The following is a 20,919-nucleotide window of genomic DNA, read 5'->3' as shown; positions in this document are numbered from 1 at the left end:
ACAATAGTTCCCTATTGGCAATATCGTAGTTCTTTTCTGCTGCAGATAGTTTTTTAGAAAAGAAAGCACAAGGACGCCATTTGCCAGGAGACGGACCCTGAGACAGCACCGCCCCCACTCCCACCTCTGATGCATCGACTTCAACAATAAAAGGCTGAGAGACATCAGGTTGGACTAGAACAGGTGCGAAGGTAAATCTCTCTTTTAGAGAAGAAAAAGCAACTTTAGCGGCGTCAGACCATTTAGAAAAATCAGTCCCCTTCCTAGTCATGTCAGTAAGGGGTTTTACAATAATTGAATAATTTTAAATGAATTTCCTATAGAAATTTGCGAAGCCCAAGAACCGTTGTAATGCTTTGAGGTTCTCAGGAAGATCCCAATCTAAAATTGCCTGGACCTTCCTAGGATCCATACGGAAACCTGAAGCAGATAAAAAATAACCTAGGAATTGTATCTCCTGAATGGCAAAGACACATTTTTCAATTTTAGCATAAAATGTATTCGTCCGTAGGACCTGCAGTACTTGTCTGACATGCTCCTCATGTGTTCTCAGATCAGACGAATAAATTAAAATATCATCTAGGTATATTACCACAAACCTGCCGATTAGATGACTAAAAATGTAATTTACGAAATGTTGAAAGGCGGCAGGAGCATTGGTCAGACCGAAAGGCATAACTAGATTTTCATAATGCCCCTCAGGGGTGTTAAAAGCTGTCTTCCACTCATGCCCCTCCTTGATACGAATCAGATTGTAGGCCCCCCTAAGATCAAGTTTGGAGAACCACCTAGCACCCGCAATCTGGTTAAACAGGTCAGGAATGAGAGGAAGAGGGTATGGGTCTCGGATGGTTATCCGATTTAATTAGCGAAAATCTAGGCAAGGACGCAGACCCCCATCTTTCTTTTTAACGAACAAAAACCCTGCAGCCAGGGTCTGATGTGTCCCTTAGCCAGACTCTAGGAGATATAATCTTTCATGGCTTGTCTCTCTGGACCCGAAAGATTATATAACCTGGTCTTGGGTAATTTTGCGCCGGGAATAAGGTTAACCGGGCTATCATAAGGACGGTGAGGTGGTAACTTCTGACAACCCTTTTCAGAAAAAACGTCCTCACAATCCAAAATAAATGTAGGTAGGGTAGCTATGGAGGCGACTAAGCAACTGCTATTCAAGCAATTTTCTCTGCAATGCTCACTCCACTCCAATATCTCCCTGGCCTACCAATCCACCACTGGATTGTGCGCTACCAACCAGGGAAGGCCCAGCACTACCGGAGTGGGAAGCCCCTCCAGAATCATAACATGAAAGCATCTCGTTATGGTGGTCCCCTACCCGAAGGTGTAAATTTCATGATTTTCCTATTTTATGACGTAAAGTCATGATTTTATTAAAGACACGGAGGCGAGTATTGCATAAACTCTCTTTACTGTCCACCATAGCAGCAAAGAATGAACAGTACAATGATGAAGACAAAAAACCATAGCAACCAGCTCCACCCTCACAATCCAGTATATGGGCTCAACCCCCTGGAATCCTCCTCTTTCTTTGCAAGACCACTGCAACACGAAGATCACTGTAACTGGAACCTCGACATGGATCCGAACCGAAGAAATAACCTTTCATACATGACGTCCTCAACAGAAGGAGGCCACGAACCAGTGGCGGAGACCAACTTGAACAGGAACTAGGATGATCACTTCCCAGCGTAAGCTCGACTCAACCTGAGGGTAGAAACAAATGGGATAACAAAACAACTGGTTGCAAGTAAGAACGCAGTTAATAGACATAGTCATAACCACCGCACTTGTGCAAAACACAATACCATGTAATACAATAGCAAATTAAGACTTTCCAGGAACCCAGGGTGGGGAAGGGCGGGCAATACTCGCCTCCGTGTCTTTAATAAAATCATGACTTTACGTCATAAAATAGGAAAATCATGAAATTTTATAACAAGACACGGAGGCTCGTATTGCAAGTTCAAAGCTGAGAAATTACGGACTCAAAAGCGTGTGACAGAGGTCGGAAATAAAACTCCCGAAAAGTGGAGACTCTGGACCAATCTGCAAGCCTCATGACGTCCTCAAGGCGGGCTCCGGAAACAGTCATAGAAGTAGCCGATGCACCGCGAACTGAATGTGCCGTAAAAATACTCGTGTCAACGCCAGCCAGGCCAAGAATCCACTTCACCCAACGCGAAAGCGTAACACTGGTGACCGGAGAATGCGGCCTGCGAAAAGACACAAACAAATGGGGCACATCCGGAGAACGTAACGCCGAAGTGCGAGACTCATATTCCTGTAAGCAGGCCACTGGGCATAGCTGGGGTGAGTGCGGGAAGTAAGGATACACCACCGAGCGTATGTTAGTTTTCGTCCGTCTGGAAATGTTGAAGTGCACGCCCTCCGGAGTAAACGAACGAGCGTCGACATCCAAAGCTCGCACATCTGAGACTCTCTTACAAGAGACCAAGCAAAACAATGTAGCCAGTTTAGCGGATAGCTGGCGGAGGGACAATTGGGAATTAGATGACCATCCAGAAAGAAAATTCAACACCACACACACGTCCCAGGTGGCCGAAAACCTAGGTCTGGGGGGACGAGACAGGCGAGACCCCTTCAACAAACGACACACAAGGGGGTGTTGACCCGCAGGACAACCCTGAAAACCCTCGTGTCGAGAAGAGATAGCCGATCTGTACAGATTGATGGTACGATAGGCCTTACCTGCATCGTAGAGTGAAGACAAAAAGGATAGAATTGAGCCTACAGGTGCTCGAACGGGATCCACATTGCACTCTCCGCTCCAACGCGCCCAAGAGTCCCAAGCGGCTCTATAAGCACGTCGCGTCCCTGGGGCCCACGCGCTCTCCAGTAGGAAGACAGTCGTCTCTGAAACGCCTGGCCTCTCCCTGGGGATCCCGAGACCCTGCAAGCGAGAAGGCGAAGGGTACCCAATTGCAAGAGGGGGTGAGGGTCCCCCGCTGGGTCCAGAAGGAGGGAGGGGAAATCTGGAAGGAGAAGAGGAAAATCGACCAAGAGGTCCAACAGTTGAGGGAACCAAGACTGGGATCTCCACAGGGGCAGTACCAGGATCACCTCCGCAGATTGTCGCCGAATTTGAAGAAGAACCCGTGGAATGAGGGCAAACGGAGGGAAAGCATACATCAGCGACCCCTCCCAAGACTGCAGGAACGCGTCCACCGCCTCTGCAAGAGGGTCTGGCCGCCAACTGAAGAATTTGGGCACCTGAGCGTTCAGCCTGGACGCAAACAGATCTATAGAGGGAAGACCCCAACGAGATGACAAAGCCTGGAATACCGTCCCATCCAACCTCCAATCGCTGGAATCCCGAATGTAGCGAGAACTCCAGTCTGCTAAGACGTTGTGGAGACCGGGGAGATGTTCCGCTACAACCATGATGCCCCTGGAAAGGCAGAACTCCCAGAAATCCTTCGCCAGGCAGGTTAACACTGAGGAGCGTGTTCCGCCCATGCCGTTGACGTATCGAACTGCGGAGACGTTGTCCATCCGCAGTCTGATACAAGTCGTAACAACGCCATTGGCGAAACTGCGAATGGCTAGCGAACCCGCTAACAACTCCAATCCATTGATATGGAGGCGGGTCTCCTCTGGAGACCAAGGACCCCCTGTGGACACTCCATTGCAGTGTGCCCCCCACCCGTGTAGGCTGGCGTCTGATTCTATGATCAGGTCGGGTTGAGGACCAAAGATCGCCTTGCCGTTCCAGATCGAGAGATTCTGGATCCACCATCGCAATTCGTCTTTCGTCTCCCTGTCCAAGGAAATGGTGTCGGCATAAGAGGCACCCGCATGAAGGTGGGCGATCTTGAGCCGTTGAAGGGCCCGATAGTGCAAAGGGGCTGGGAACACCGCTTGGATGGAGGCAGCCAGAAGCCCAATTAAGCGAGCCAGATGGCGAAGGGACAAAGCCGGACGAATCAAGGCATGGCGAAGTTCCTTGCGGATGCTGCGCACTTTGGCCAGAGGCAGACTGAGCGTAAGGGCAATCGAATCCACTTTGAATCCCAGGAACTCCATTGATGTGGAAGGAATCAGGCAAGACTTCTCCTGATTGATAATGAATCCCAGATCTGAAAGAAGAGTGACAGCCATGGAAAGGTGCCTGCGAAGTAAAGAGCGACACTGAGCCATGATGAGAATGTCGTCCAAATAGATTATCATGCGGACTCCTCTGCTGCGGAGCCAGGCCACCACTGGTTTCATCACCTTGGTGAAGCACCACGGGGCGGAGGATAGGCCGAAAGGCAGGCAAGTAAACCGCCATATCTCCTCTCCCCACCTGAAGCGGAGGAGGTCTCTGGACCCCGGGGCAATCGGGACCGTCAAGTACGCGTCCTTGAGGTCTAATTTGACCATCAAGTCGCCTGGCAAGAGCATGTCTCGTAAAAGATGGATGCCCTCCATCTTGAAGTGACGATACCTCACGATAGAGTTCAGAGGCCTTAAATTGATGACAGGACGCATCTGACCCCCTTTCTTTTGCACCAGGAAGACGTTGCTGATAATCCCCCTGGAGAGTGCAGAGGTGCGCTCTATCGCCCCTTTGTGGGCCAATTCGGTCAGTTCTGTATGGAGGTGGTGTAACGTCGGCCTGGACGAACCAATCGGGGGGGGGAGGAGGAAGGTGCGATGGAACGTCTGTGAGTTCTATCACAAAACCCCTGACGGTACCCAGGACCCAAGGGTCTGAGGTAATCTTTAACCAAGCTTGGAAAAAGAAACGGAGTCTGCCCCCTACAAGACATGTCAACGAAGGGAACAAAGGTAGAAGATTGGGACTTACCCATTGGTCGTCGGGAGTTGGGGGCTCCACGGAATCCTCTAGATCGTCCCGGGAAACCTCTTGACGGGAAGAAAGACGGTTGGTATCGTTGATCCTGAAGGGAGGACCGGTTAGCAAAAGAGCCTCTTCCCGAGCCGCGGGAGTGAAAACTGGATCGGCCGGACAGACGGCCCCTGGAACTGCCGGCCCTACCAGAAAAACGATGGGTAAAGACCTTCCTCATGGAAGTCTGGGCTTTGTCCAGCGCTGTAAAAGCGCCGACATACTTCCCAAGTTCCTTGATAAAGGGTTCTCCGAATAACAAACCCTGGGCCTCCTTGCCCGCCTCAGAAAGAGCTAGATTGGAAAGCTTGGGTTCTATTTTCATTAATATGGCCTTTCGTCTCTCTATGGCCAGGGAAGTGTTAACATTTCCCGTCAGACAAATTGCCCTCTGGATCCAGCCTCCTAATTCCACGGGATCCACCTGCCTACCTTCGGCTTTGGCGGATTCCGCCATATCAAAAATCCGTGTAAGTGGGCCAGTGAGATCAAGGAGTTTGTCTTGGACGGCCCTAAGGGCAGAATCCAATCCCTTCTTTGGGTTAAAACCCGTCTTAGCGAGAAACTGGACCATTTTGGGGTCCACTGTGGGCGTTTCGCACACCTTGTGTGGGATCAAGGGCCGTGGACATTCCGCACGTAACTTGTTCCGCGACTCCTTGGATAAAGGAGCGCGTATCTTGGACTCCAAATACTGCGCTACGTGCGTAGCCGGGAGCCATTCCGCGGAACGGGGATGATGGAGCTCCTCAGGGTTAAAGAGGGGCTCCCCTAAGGTGTCTATCAGGAGGTCCCCTTGAAGCGTTTGCTCCTCTAACGGAGTAGCCGAGGCTGATAACGGTCCTGAAGGGGACGGGACTACCCTCACATCAGCCAATTCTCCCTGTGAGTCATATGCCGACTCGTCAAATGCCTCCTCAAAGGATTCCCTCTCGGAATCAGTCTCTGGCTCAGGTAGGGTCCTGGCCGACTTCCACGCACGAGAACGTTCTGCCTGGCGTGGGCAGGCTCTTTTCCGCGGGGCAACCGCGTTACCTTGGGATGGAATTAAACCATCATTCTGCGATGTTCTGGAGGCTGAGGGAGTCTCCCCATGTGGTGCCGGTACACTAGCCTGCGCACCGAGGGCCTGGGATATGGACTGCGTCAAGGCAGAGGACATGGATCCCATTGCTGCGACAATTGCATCAGAGATGGATTGATGCAGGGTCGCACTAAGCATTGTAGGTTGTACAGGAACTGCAGCACTATCTAAATTTGAGGGCACCTGGGGGGCAGGGTGATTAGTCTGGGCTGGAGAAGACATGGTACAAAGAGACTGCGGCAGGAGTAAGTCACCCCAGGCCTCAGTAAGAACAGTTAGAGAGGACAGCTGAACCTGTGAATAAAGGAGAGAAAAAACTGGCTAAGTACAGCGATAAGGAAAAGAAATCAGGTGTAACCGATTGTAGGCAAAGACTCACCAGAGGAGGAGCGACCGAACGGCGAGATGAGCTGAGCGGCAGTGAAAATGGCGCCTAGATCCCACGAGAAGCCGGTGAGAGGGATAGAATGCGCGCGCCGGAACTCTCGCGAGAATACCCCTCAGGGAAGAGGGCACTGCCGCAATATCGCGGCGAACAGAAGAAACAAAGATGGCGCCCGAAGTCTCACTATCGCGAGACTTCGGGCGCAGCAAGAACGGGACGGGAGAAGATGGCCGAACGGCCGCAGAACAAGGAGAACCGCTGAGGTGAGGGAGGGGGGGGGGGTGTGTGTGTCAGGGAAAACACACACACCGGAGGCGCGATAAGGAAGCGCCGATGGAGAATATCGCCGGCGAGAAGGAGAAATACAAAAAGGGGGGGGGGAAATAACCCCGGACAGGGCAAAGAACCTAGAAGAAAATAGGCAAATAAACAGGGAACCACAAGGGACAACTGAAAAATACGTTAGGGAAAAGAAACCTAATAGAAGCGAAATATTATCACACAGAAAAAATAGAGTAAACCCCAACTGTACAAATAACACAATTAACAGCTGAGGAACTGAGGTACTTATCTGCTATGGTAGCAGCAAAGAAAGAGGAGGATTCCAGGGGGTTGAGCCCATATATACTGGATTGTGAGGGTGGAGCTGGTTGCTATGGTTTTTTGTCTTCATCATTGTACTGTTCATTCTTTGCTGCTATGGTGGACAGTAAAGAGAGTTTATGCAATACGAGCCTCCGTGTCTTGTTATAAAATTATGAACAATGTGGGTGAGGTTTCTCTGAGACAGAGGAGCAGAATCAATAGCGAATATGGGAATAGGTCTCTGTAGCGTACAGAGAGACCTACCCATAGTGCGGGCAAAATGGGCATCTATCAAATTTACCCCTGCTCCACTGTCTAGAAAGAAAGAAATAGTCTCCGTCTTAACACCAAAAACAATAACCGCTGGCAACACAAATTGCGATGTACGTATGGAGGAAACATATACCCCCCGGCTGACATCCTCCACACAGCCTGGGGTTAGTAGTTTTTTTTTCCGACGGTCTTTTGTTTCTGAGGAAAGAAGGACAGACATTAATGAAATGTCCCCTCGCCCCACAAAAAAAAAAAAACCCACGCCTATGGCGAATCTCAGGAGGATGGACCTGACGAGTAGTTCCTCCTAGCTGCATAGGCTCGTCTAAGTCCGTACAGACTAACTGCTGCTTGGGAGGGGTTACCAATTGCTCCGGTTTTTTCAACCTGTCCCTAAGGCGTCTATCTATACGGATAGAAAGGGACATAACCGCATCAAGGGAAAAGGTGGTCTCATATAATGCAAGCGCATCCTTAACCCTTTCGGATAACCCAGAGCAGAACTGACTCCTGAGAGCCGGGTCGTTCCATTGGGTATCCGTAGCCCACCTACGGAAGTCAGAGCAATACTCCTCTACCGGCCGCTCTCCCTGTAGGCGTCTCCGTAATCTTGATTCAGCCAGTGCGACTCGGTCAGGGTCGTCATATATGAGACCCAAGGCCCCGAAAAACTCATCCACTGACCGAAGAGCCTGGGAATCAGTGGGTAAAGAGAATGCCCAGGACTCCGGGTCCCTCTGCAGCAGGGAAATAACAACCCCCACCCGCTGTTCTTCATTACCAGAGGAGTAAGGGCGCAGTTTAAAATATAATTTACAGGCCTCACAGAATGTCAAAAACTTGTCCCTTCCCCCAGAAAATCTGTCAGGGAGAGGAACCTTGGGTTCCGCAACAACCTGGTTACCAGTAGCAACCGCTGGGCTTGCGGTCAGTTGTAATTGCTGCTGTTGCTGGAGGACTGATGCCTTCAATCCTGCCACCTCCAAAGACAGGCCATGAAATTGCTTTGACAAAGCAGCAATTGGATCCATACTGGATTCTAAGTAGGTAAAAACATTCTTTTTTATTTTTTTTTACCTACACAAAATAAGGGCCAGATATAATGTAATGACCGGCGTCACGCACAGGGAAGGAAAAGGGAAAGCCCTGCCCAAGGGAGAGGGAAAGGTGGTGACCCCTGACTCACCTTGCGGCTGGCATCTGACTGCCCTGACGTCCCTAGACGGGTTCCTCACCTGTGCGGCGATTACGTGCCTAAACCCTGGCTTTCCCTAAAATGAGCCCTAGATAGTGAACGGGCCGGTGGGATCGCTAGTCCGCACCACTGACACTAAGAGGAAAAACACCAGGGAGAGGACAGACAATACAGACAAACACATAAACCCAGGTGGGCGACCACAGCAGACCACAAAGGTCCAACAGGGATCCGGAGGGAAACGTTCTGGACTAACAACCAGAGAACGCAGCAACACAGCTCCAGAGGGTCAGAATAGATGTCCAGGCAGAAAGCTCTATATCTGGCAACCAGAGAAGTGTGAGAGGGGAATATAAGGAGGTTGGGAGTGCTGGACAAGGAACAGCTGAGGAGAAGGAGCTACGGATCCCTGAGTGAGCCAAAAAGGGTTGCAAAGCAAACCCAGAAAGCTACCATAAGGAAACAGCCCTATCTTTCTACATAGAGCGCGCAGCCAACCGCTGCGACTTCCTGACCCCGGGTATAACGGAGTCAGGCATGTGTCTTGACACCCTTGTGACACCTCAAAAGGCACAAGCTGAAGGTTTTACCAGTCCCCTGATCTGCACATTATTGGAAATCTGTGGATAGACCTCAAAAGAGCAGAGCATGCAAGGCAGCCAAGCAATCTCAAAGAACTGGAAGACATCTGCTAGGAAGAATGGATAAAAATACCTCAAACAAGAATTGAAAGACTCTTGGCTAGATACAAAAAGCATTTACAAGCTGTGGTATTTGTCAAACAGGGTGCTACTAGGTACTAACCTATCCAGGGTGACCACATTTTTGCTTCAGTCCCTTCGCTTTTTTGTTACTTTAAAAATGTAAAAGATGAAAATAAAAAAAAATGCTTTTGCTTAACCACCTCCGGACTGCCTAACGCAGATCTGCGGTCCGGAGGTGGCAGCTGTGTGCTCAACGACACATATACGCGTCATCTCGCGAGACGCGAGATTTCCTGTGAACGCGCGCGCGAAGGTAAGCGAGTGGATCTCCAGCCTGCCAGCGGCGATCGCTCGCTGGCAGGCTGGAGATGTGATTTTTTTAACCCCTAACAGGTATATTAGATGCTGTTTTGATAACAGCGTCTAATATACCTGCTACCTGGTCCTCTGGTGGTCCTTTTTGTTTGGATCGACCACCAGAGGACACAGGCAGCTCAGTAAAGTACCACAAAACACCACTACACTACATTACACCCCCCCTGTCACTTATTAACCCCTTATGAACCCCTGATCACTTCATATACACTCCCTGATCACCCCCCCCCCGTCATTGATCACCACCCTGTCATTGATCACCCCCCTGTAAGGCTCCATTTAGACGTCCGTATGATTTTTGCGGATCCGATCCATGTATCCGTGGATCCGTAAAAATCATACGGACGTCTGAATCGAGCCTTACAGGGGGGTGATCAATGACAAGGGGGTGATCACCCATATAGACTTCCTGATCACCCCCCTGTCATTGATCACCCCCCTGTAAGGCTCCATTCAGACGTCCGTATGATTTTTACGGATCCACGGATACATGGATCGAATCCGCAAAACACATACGGACGTCTGAATGGGGCCTTACAGGGGGGTGATCAATGACAAGGGGGTGATCACGCACATAGACTTCCTGATCACTTCCCTGTCATTGATCACCCCCCTGTCATTGATCTCCCCCCTGTAAGGCTCCATTCAGACGTCCTTATGATTTTTACGGATCCACGGATACATGGATCGGATCCGCAAAACACATACGGACGTCTGAATGGAGCCTTACAGGGGGGTGATCAATGACAAGAGGGTGATCACCCATACAGACTTCCTGATCACCCCCCTGTCATTGATCGCCCCCCTGTAAGGCTCCATTCAGACGTCCTTATGATTTTTACGGATCCACGGATACATGGATCGGATCCGCAAAACGCATACGGACGTCTGAATGGAGCCTTACAGGGGGGTGATCAATGACCCATATAGACTTCCTGATCACCCCCCTGTCACTGATCACCCCCCTGTCATTGATCACCCCCCTGTAAGGCTCCATTCAGACGTCTGTATGATTTTTACGGATCCACGGATACATGGATCGGATCTGCAAAACACATACGGACGTCTGAATGGAGCCTTACAGGGGGGTGATCAATGACAGGGGGGTGATCACCCATATAGACTCCCTGATCACCCCCCTGTCATTGATCACCCCCCTGTAAGGCTCCATTCAGACGTCCGTATGCGTTTTGCGGATCCGATCCATGTATCTGTGGATCCGTAAAAATCATACAGACTTCTGAATGGAGCCTTACAGGGGGGTGATCAATTACAGTGGGGTGATAACCCCATATAGACTCTCTGATCACCCCTCTGTAATTGATCACCCCCTGTAAGGCTCCATTCAGACATTTTTTTGGGCCCAAGTTAGCAGAAATTGTTTTTTTTTTTTGTTTTGTTTTTTTTTCTTACTAAGTCTCATATTCCACTAACTTGTGTCAAAAATAAAATCTCACATGAACTCACCATACCCCTCACGGAATCCAAATGCGTAAAATTTTTTAGACATTTATATTCCAGACTTCTTCTTCTCACGCTTTAGGGCCCCTAAAATGCCAGGGCAGTATAAATACCCCACATGTGACCCGATTTCGAAAGGAGACAACGCAAGGTATTCTGTGAGGGGCATATTGAGTCCATGAAGATTGAAATTTTTGTCCCAAGTTAGCGGAAAAAACTTTGTGAGAAAATGCCAAAAAAATCAATTTCCGCTAACTTGTGCCAAAAAAAAAAAAATCGAGGAACTCGCCATGCCCCTCACGGAATACCTTGGGGTGTCTTCTTTCCAAAATGGGGTCACATGTGGGGTATTTATACTGCCCTGGCATTTTAGAAGCCCGAAAGCGTGAGAAGAAGTCTGGGATCCAAATGTCTAAAAATGCCCTCCTAAAAGGAATTTGGGCCACTTTGCGCATCTAGGCTGCAAAAAAGTGTCACACATGTGGTATCGCCGTACTCAGGAGAAGTTGGAGAATGTGTTTTGGGGTGTCATTTTACATATAGCCATGCTGGGTGAGATAAATATCTTGGTCAAATGTCAACTTTGTATAAAAAATGGGAAAAGTTGTCTTTTGCCAAGATATTTCTCTCACCCAGCATGGGTATATGTAAAATGACACCCCAAAATACATTCCCCAACTTCTCCTGAGTACGGCGATACCACATGTGTGACACTTTTTTGCCGCCTAGGTGGGCAAAGGGGCAAATATTCCAAAGAGCACCTTTAGGATTTCACAGGTCAATTTTTACACATTTTGATTTCAAACTACTTTGCACACATTAGGGCCCCTAGAATGCCAGGGCAGTATAACTACCCCACAAGTGACCCCATTTTGGAAAGAAGACACCCCAAGGTATTCCGTGAGGGGCATGGCGAGTTCCTAGATTTTTATTTTTTTTGTCACAAGTTAGCAGAAAATGATGATTTTATTTTTATTTATTTTTTTCTAACAAAGTCTCATATTCCACTAACTTGTGACAAAAAATTTAAAATTCTAGGAACTCGCCATGCCCCTCACGGAATACCTTGGGGTGTCTTCTTTCCAAAATGGGGTCACTTGTGGGGTAGTTATACTGCCCTGGTAATTTAGGGGCCCTAATGTGTGCAAAGAAGTTTGAAATCAAAATCTGTAAAAAATGGCCAGTGAAATCCGAAAGGTGCTCTTTGGAATGTGTGCCCCTTTGCCCACCTAGGCTGCAGAAAAGTGTCACACACCTGGTATCGCCGTACTCAGGAGAAGTTGGGCAATGTGTTTTGTGGTGTCATTTTACATATACCCATGCTGGGTGAGATAAATATCTTGGTCAAATACCAACTTTGTATAAAAAAATGGGAAAAGTTGTCTTTTGCCAAGATATTTCTCTCACCCAGCATGGGTATATGTAAAATGACACCCCAAAACACATTCCCCAACTTCTCCTGAGTACGGCGATACCAGATGTGTGACACTTTTGCAGCCTAGGTGGGCAAAGGGGCTCACATTCCAAAGATCACCTTTCGGATTTCACCGGTCATTTTTTACAGATTTTGATTTCAAACTACTTCTCACGCATTTGGGCCCCTAAATTGCCAGGGCAGTATAACTACCCCACAAGTGACCCCATTTTGGAAAGAAGACACCCCAAGGTATTTCGTGATGGGAATAGTGAGTTCATGGAAGTTTTTATTTTTTGTCACAAGTTAGTGGAATATAAGACTTTGTAAGAAAAATAAAAATAAAAAAAATCATCATTTTCCGCTAACTTGTGACAAAAATAAAAAGTTCTAGGAACTCACTATGCCCATCAGTGAATACCTTAGGGTGTCTACTTTCTGAAATGGGGTCATTTGTGGGGTGTTTGTACTGTCTGGGCATTGTAGAACCTCAGGAAACATGACAGGTGCTCAGAAAGTCAGCGCTGCTTCAAAAAGCGGAAATTCACATTTTTGTACCATAGTTTGTAAACGCTATAACTTTTACCCAAACCATTTTTTTTGACCCAAACATTTTTTTTTTAATCAAACACATGTAGAAAAATAAATTTAGTGAAAAATTTATATATGGATGTCGTTTTTTTTTTACAAAATTTTACAACTGAAAGTGAAAAATGTCATTTTTTGCAAAAAAAATGTTAAATTTTGATTAATAACAAAACAAAAAAAAATGTCAGCAGCAATGAAATACCACCAAATGAAAGCTCTATTAGTGAGAAGAAAAGGAGGTAAAATTAATTTGGGTGGTAAGTTGCATGACCGAGCAATAAACGGTGAAAGTAGTGTAGTGCAGAAGTGTAAAAAGTGGCCTGGTCATGAAGGGGGTTTCAGCTAGCGGGGTTGAAGTGGTTAATGGGGTTCTCAGAATGAAAATACTTAAATATTACTTTTATTATAAATACAATTTCCAAATATCTTTCATTAGTCATAATGCCTCCTTTTGTCTAGCGAGCAATCATTAGGAGAAATATAATGGCCTCCGTCCTACTAGTACCCACAAAACCTGTCCTAATCACACAGCAGGATACAGCCACATCCCCACCTCCTCTATGTACTTAAAGAGGACCTTTCACTAGAATAAAAAATCTAAACTAACTATACAGACATGAAGAGCGGCGTCCAGGGATCTCCCTGCACTTACTGTTATATCTGGGCGCCGCTACGTTCTCCCAGTATAGCCTCCGGTATCTTCATATGTTAGGCTCCACCCAGTGGAACCTGCCGGCGTATCCTTCTCCCATGCTGTAGCGCTGGCCAATCGCTGCTCTCAGCTCATAGAGGCTTTTTTTCTCTCAGGCTATGAGCTGAGCGCTGCGATTGGCCAGCTCTACAGCATGTGAGAATGGAACGCCGGCAGGTTCCACTGGGTGGAGCCTAACATATGAAGATACCGGAGCCTATATTGGGAGAACGGAGCGGCGCCCAGGATAACAGTAAGTGCAGGGAGATCCCTGGGCGCCGCTCTTCATGTCTGTATAGTTAGCTTTGATTTTTTATTCTAGTGAAAGGTCCTCTTTAATGTCTCCTCATGAACTCCATTCCTACAGAGATTCAGCTGAAGATCATAACTAACTGCATTCAGGACCATAACCCCTGACAAGCAGAGCGGAGAGGAGGATGAGGCAGCTCTTTACCTCAGTGCTCTAAAGTAACTTGTCCTCCTGTGTGATTTGGACAGGTTTTGTGTGGACTATTAGGACGGCGGCCATTTTATTTCTCCTACTGATTGGTCCCTAGACAAAACGAGTTATTATAACTAATGAAAGGTATTTAGGAATATATTTATAATAAAGTAATAGATATGTATTTTTATTTTCTTAATTCCTGGATAACCCCTTTAAAATACAAAGGGAATGTATCATCTTTAGCTTTATGCTTTTTAGAGATCATTTAAATCTTCAGCATGCTTCACTGTTCACAGTAACAGTAATTTTCACCAGGGGTACCTAAACTTTTACATGCCACTGTATTTTAGTTATAAAAAAATGCTAAAAGGATCCCAGTGGCATATGAAGACATTGGTAATATCCCATGGAAAAAAAGTATCCAAAATAGGTATCTTGCAGATGGAGAGAGAACCATCTCACTATTCTTACCTACTCCTCCTTAGATACATCAAAGGCATCTAATTCAGAAATCCATAATCCTAATCAATACTGAAGAGGGGCAGGTTTCCCAAAATAGTTGTCTATGGAGGAATAGATGTTTGGCCAGATAGTCTGGGTATTTCCCCAGTTATCTTCTAATCCTTGCAAAACAGTCAGACTTTGACTTCTAAGGTGTCATTTCCAATAGGTGGCACTATTAAGACCATTCTCTTTCTCTGAGAAAAAAAACAATTTACATACTTTTTCCTCATGGAGTATTGCCAATAAGTCTTCACACACAGCTGGCCTCCTTAAAGGAGTTTTGCAAAAATGGGGTTGTCCACCCCATTGGCTGCACCTGTAAAGGGAAGCTTACTTACCTGCTTCTCCGTGCTAGCTCCCTAGTCCTTCTCCTCCTAGCCTGCTGAAAACATCTGTTTTGACATCTCCTGCAGCCAATCATAAATGGTCACAAACTAAAAAACAAATGTTTTCAGGTATCCCAGTGGAGCATCACAAGCCAGGAGGAGGAGGAGTGGGGAGCCAATGTTAGGAGGCATGTATGTAAGCTTCCCTTCTATTTGTTGCACAACCCCTGTAAATGGGTTATCTAGGGAGATGAATTATTCTAAAACCAAGCAGAACATAAAAAAAAATATAGCACTCACTTCTCATGGATCCACTTCTGAAGCTGGCTGGGTTCCCACTACTCTCCACTTCCTGGTCTCTCTGGACACACAGGAAGTGCCTGTGATTGGCTGAGAGGGCATCTGTAGGCATTTTCTCTGTATAGAGAAACACCAGACAATGGAGATAAGGAGGGACGGGCAAACACCAGAACCAGACAGACAAGAAGTCAGAGAGGTGTGATTGCTTTGTTTTCATGTTAGGCTGGCTTTAGCATATTTTATACTTAATTTTCATCTCCTTGGAAAACCACTGTAAGGAGCATCAATATCTGTAACCCTCTAAAAACAACCCAGCAGTAAAACATAATGACATCAACCAAGGATGAGCCCCTCTTTCTAATAGATCCAGAGCAGTGACATGGTCTGCCTCTACATACACCATTTTTGATTGTATATACACGTACTATGGTTATTGGGATAAAGGATGAGTTTTACTTAAAGGCTATGTACACCTTTGGGTGAAAATGATTGGTCTTTATTAAAAATATGAATCCCCTTTTTCTGTACATAGCTGATATGCTCATATAGAGGCATACTAAATGTCTCTCTGCTCTGTCAGGCAGGCAGCTGACAGGCTCCTTATCTCTGCTCTCTGAGAATATGAACACTATCAAAGCTCAAATCTTATCTTACTTATAATATTGTGGTAGGGTTGAAATAATTACAATAATTAAATTGAGTAACTCAACACAAAAAAAAATCCTCAATGCAAGATTTTTGCATTGAGGATTAGTTTGTGCCATGTGACCATGGTCACCTACCGGCTCGCACTGCACTGCACTGCACTGAATCCTGACATACACACAGCGTCAGGATGTAGTGTGCAATGGCACTGGGGGGGCAGTGATGGCTCTGGAGGAAGCCTGATGGCATTGGGGAGATCCTTAAGTGGAAGCTGATGGCACTGAGGGGGGAGCTGATGGCACTGGTGGGAGCTGATGGCACTGGAGGGCAGCCTGATGGCACTGAGGGGAGCCTGATGGCACTGAGGGGAGCCTGATGGCCCTTGGGGGATACCTGATGGCACTGGGGTGGTGCCTGATGGCACTGAGGATATCCTGAAGAGGGAGCTGATGGCACCGGGGTGGCTGAGTGTACTGGGGGGCAGATGATGGCACTGGAGGGCAGCCTGATGGCACTGGGGGGAGCTGATGGCACTGGGAGGGGCTGATAGCACTGGAAGGGAAGCTGATGGCTTCCGAGAGGAGAAGAATTAAGATATTACTGACAGACACGCTGGGGTTCTGGATAGGAGGGAAGCAACATCTGGGCCAGAGAGGTAGATTTGAGTGTCGTCAGCATAGAGGTGGTATTGGAAGCCATGTGATTCTATGAGCTGTCCCAAGCCGGATGTATAAATGGAGAAAAGCATGTGGCCCAGGACAGAGCCTTGCGGGATGCCAACAGAAAGGGGGGGGGGGTGATGAGGAGGTAGTGTATGGATGGGAAACGCTGAAGGTTCTGTTGGTGAGGTACGAGGAGATCCAGGAGAGATCTAGGTCTTTGATGCCAAGGGAAGAGAGAATTTGTAGGAGGAGAGAGTGGTAAACAGTGTCAAAGGCAGATGAAAGGTCAAGAAGGAGGAGCGCAGAGTAGTGATGTTTAGCTTTGCAGCTAGCAGATCGTTGGTGACTTTGGTGAGGGCAGTTTCAGATTTGGTCTGAAGCCGGATTGCATCTGATCAAAAAGTGAGTAGGATAAAAGGTGAGAGGACAATTTGAGATGGACATGTTGTTCTAGGAGTTTGGATAGAAATGGGATCAGTGAAATGGGATGATAGTTGGATAAAGAGGATGGGTCCAGGAAAGGTTTCTTCAGTATGGGTGTGACGATTGCATGTTTAAAAGGGGAAGGGTAGATGCCAGTGGTTAGCGATAGGTTGAAGAGGTGGGTTAGGGCAGGGATAACTATAGTGTTGAGGTTAGGGATAAGGTGGGATGGGATTTGGTCAAAGGCACAGGTGATAAGGTTTGACTTGGTGACTAAGTTGGAAAGCTTTTCTTCTGTAATGGTGGTAAACTGGGTTTTGTGGGAAGAGCTTTGGGTTGCAGTGTAGGCACTGGGAGGCAGCTGATGGCACTGTGGGGGAGCGAGATGGCACTAGGGGAAGCTTATGGCACTGGGGGGGAAGCTAAAGGCACTGGGGGGGGCAGCTGATTGCACTGGGGGGGCTGATGGCACTGGAGGAGGGGAACTTGATGGCACTGTGGGCAGCTGATGGAACTGGGGGGATGGGAACTTGATGACACTGGGGGGTGGCTGATGGAACTGGGGGGAGGTGAAGTTGATGGCACTGGGGGGAGGTGAAGTTGATGGCACTGGGGGGAGGTGAAGTTGATGGCACTGGGAGGAGGTGAAGTTGATGGCACTGGGTAGGCTTATGGCACTGGGGTGGAAGGGGGCAGCTGATGGCATTGGAAGGGATGCTGATAGCATAGGAGAGCCTGATGGCAGGGGTTCTGATGACGGCATTGGTGGGGCTGATGAGTTTTTGTTTTTTAAAAGGAAAACGTTATTTTAATTATTTTTTTCTTGTTAGAATACTCGTTGGATTAATCAGTAGAATACTGGATTATAAAAATAGTCTGCAGCCCTAGATTGTGGCTTAAATAAGTGTTTATGACCTCTTAGTAAATTACAAATGAGGGTAATTATATGACTGACACAAAGTGAAAGTCGGATTCACACAGCTAGAAAAACTGTTAACCCTTTTTGTCAGAACGGCTCCATATTTTTAATGAAGACCAATTGAAAAGTGATTTATAGCCCAAAATGAGTAAAATGCTATAATAAAAAACTGCCCCCGAAGGTGTACATAGCCTGGAATGACAGAATGAAAGAAATACGGATGGAGTAGAGTTAACACTCCTGTTTTCTGAGATTTCTGAGTTGTGTTATCTAATCTAAGCAAACACCTTCAATTGCTTTTCAATGGCTTTTTTCTCAAGATAACGCGATGAGTTAAGAAATTTGAGTTAAGAGCTGGAGTGCTAACCCTGCTCCATGTAGGTAAATGTTTAACAATAAATCTGTTAATATCTCTGTGGATTATACTTATTGTCCTCCTTTATCCTTCTATAGGTGTCACAGGCCAGATGCCGAGCTATTCTATTGAAGTGGTTTCCAGTGTCCGGGTGCAGGAGGGTCACGATGCCTCAATTCCTTGTAGCTTCACTGCTGATGGCAGAAATACGTTCAGTAATTCCTTTGGATACTGGAGAGAGCTCTATTCAGAATCTATCGTAGCCACTAATGATGAATCCAGTGCTGGTCAAAAAGCAAACTTCAAACTGACGGGAAATCCAGATTCCGGAGACTGCACCCTGACCATAACTGACGCCAGGAGAGAAGATGATACGGAATATTACTTCAGATTTGAAGAAAGCAAAGACAGTAACGTGAAATATAGTTATAAAGACCAAAAAACCCACATTATTGTGACTGGTAAGTGTGAGGGAATGCGTCATATGATCATACACGGCTGTAATGTACGGATGCATAAAAATAATTAGAATATCATAATTTTTTTAATTTATTTCAGTAATTAAATTAAAAAAGTGAAGCTCCTATATTCTATAGATTGACCTCACACATAGTGATCTATTTCAAGCATCTGCCTATTTTTATGTTGATGATTATGACTAGTGTTGAGCAAATCAAAGCTGACAAAGTGGAATTTGATCCCAATTTCAAGAAAAATTAGATTTGCCGAGGAGCCGACATTGCTCGTGCTTCGTGGTAACTAATCAATTTCCCCTGAAATAGTGCTAAAAATAAAAAATCTCGAGTGTGGTTATGTATGATGACATCATCACAGGCCGAGCGAGGTTTCACACTGGAACCTCAAGCAATATGGCCGTGGCATCCTCTTCGCAAAGAAATTGATGAGATAAGAATGATAATTTTTATTTTTTTTAACTGAGTAACCCATGAAAGGCCTTAATTTAGATCTCAGATGCTGCAATCAGCGATGAATGCGGCATCTGAGGGGTTTAATCAGTATTCCCTGTCATCGTACCGCTACCTACAAAGAAATGCACTTTGTGACAAAGTAAGAATTTTTTTTTGTACAATTCGGCAAAGCAGCCGAATTGAATTTTTGAGAAGTTCACTCATCACTAATTATGGCTTTTAGCTAATGAAAACCCAAACTCAGCATCTCAGAAAATTAGAATATTGTGAAAAATTTCAATATTGTAGACTTATGGTGTCACCATGTAATCCGCTAATCAACACAAAACACCTGCATCGATTTCCTAAGCCTTTAAATGGTGCCTCAGTCTGGTTCAGTAGACCACACAACCATGGAGGAGACTGCTGACTTGACAGTTGTCCAGAAGACAGTCATTGACAGCCCCCATCAGGAGGGAAAGCCACAAAAGGTCAGTCCTGCTCTGTACAGTATTACAACAAAGTTTTATGTGAATCAACTTTGGATGAAGCATCTGAAGTTGATTCGCTCATCCCTACTAGGGATGAGCGAACCCGAATTGTATAGTTCGGGTTCGTACCGAATTTTGGGGTGTCCGTGACACGGACCCGAACCCGAACATTTTCGTAAAAGTCCGGGTTCGGGTTCAGTGTTTGGCGATTTCTTGGCGCTTTTTGAAAGGCTGCAAAGCAGCCAATCAACAAGCGTCATACTACTTGCCCCAAGAGGCCGTCACAGCCATGACTACTATTGGCATGGCTGTGATTGGCCAGTGCAGCATGTGACCCAGCCTCTATATAAGCTGGAGTCACGTAACGCCGCCCGTTACTCTGCTCTGATCAGTGTAGGGAGAGGATGCAGCTTCTGCTGTTAGGGCGAGATTAGGTAGGGATTTGCTCATCAAAAACTGTTAATGAAGTGATTGATCTACAGCTGTGTATCATTCAACTTCTGCTAGTTAATTGCTCATTGTTTTTAGGCTGTCCAGACCGTTTTTCTGTCACTTTTTTCTGGGGTGATCGGCGGCCATTTTGTGTCTTGTGGTGCGCCAGCACAAGCTGCCACCAAGTCCATTTAACCATCAATAGTGTGTTTTTTTTTTTTGCTATATCCTACATCAGGTGCTTGGCTGTGCTTGCTTTTTTATTGAGGGGTGAAATACAATTCCCAACTTAGCAATTCCCTAAATCAGTGGTTTCTGCTGTATCGGGTAGGGATGAGCGAACTCGAACTGTATAGTTCGGGTTCGTACCGAATTTTGGGGTGTCCGTGACACGGACCCGAACCCGGACATTTTCGTAAAAGTCCGGGTTCGGGTTCGGTGTTCGTCGCTTTCTTCGCGCTTTTGTGACGCTTTCTTGGCGCTTTTTGAAAGGCTGCAAAGCAGCCAATCAACAAGCGTCATACTACTTGCCCCAAGAGGCCATCACAGCCATGCCTACTATTGGCATGGCTGTGATTGGCCAGAGCACCATGTGACCCAGCCTCTATTTAAGCTGGAGTCACATAGCGCCGCCCGTCACTCTGCTCTGATTAGCGTAGGGAGAGGTTGCGGCTGCGACAGTAGGGCGAGATTAGGCAGATTAACTCCTCCAAAGGACTTGATTAACTGATCGATCTGCAGCTGTGGATCATTGAGCTGCTGATCCTCAATTGCTCACTGTTTTTAGGCTGCCCAGACCGTTTGTCAGTCACATTTTTCTGGGGTGATCGGCGGCCATTTTGTGTCTTGTGGTGCGCCAGCACAAGCTGCGACCAAGTGCA

At 46.8% G+C, this 20,919-nt stretch overlaps 1 protein-coding gene across 1 annotated transcript in view; it reads left to right on the top strand.

Annotated features, from left to right (window-relative positions):
• Nucleotides 1-20,919, top strand: part of LOC122926363 — a 504,077-nt gene that overhangs the window by 393,715 nt on the left and 89,443 nt on the right. Inside the window, exon 12 of the mRNA XM_044277738.1 lies at nucleotides 18,306-18,668. Coding sequence (XP_044133673.1) covers nucleotides 18,306-18,668 — 363 coding nt within the window. The remainder of the gene's footprint in view (nucleotides 1-18,305; nucleotides 18,669-20,919) is intronic.

The sequence above is a fragment of the Bufo gargarizans genome, chromosome 2, assembly GCF_014858855.1.
Source record: "Bufo gargarizans isolate SCDJY-AF-19 chromosome 2, ASM1485885v1, whole genome shotgun sequence".
NCBI classification, from domain to species: Eukaryota; Metazoa; Chordata; class Amphibia; order Anura; family Bufonidae; genus Bufo; species Bufo gargarizans.
This window is presented reverse-complemented; position numbering and strand designations above follow the sequence as displayed.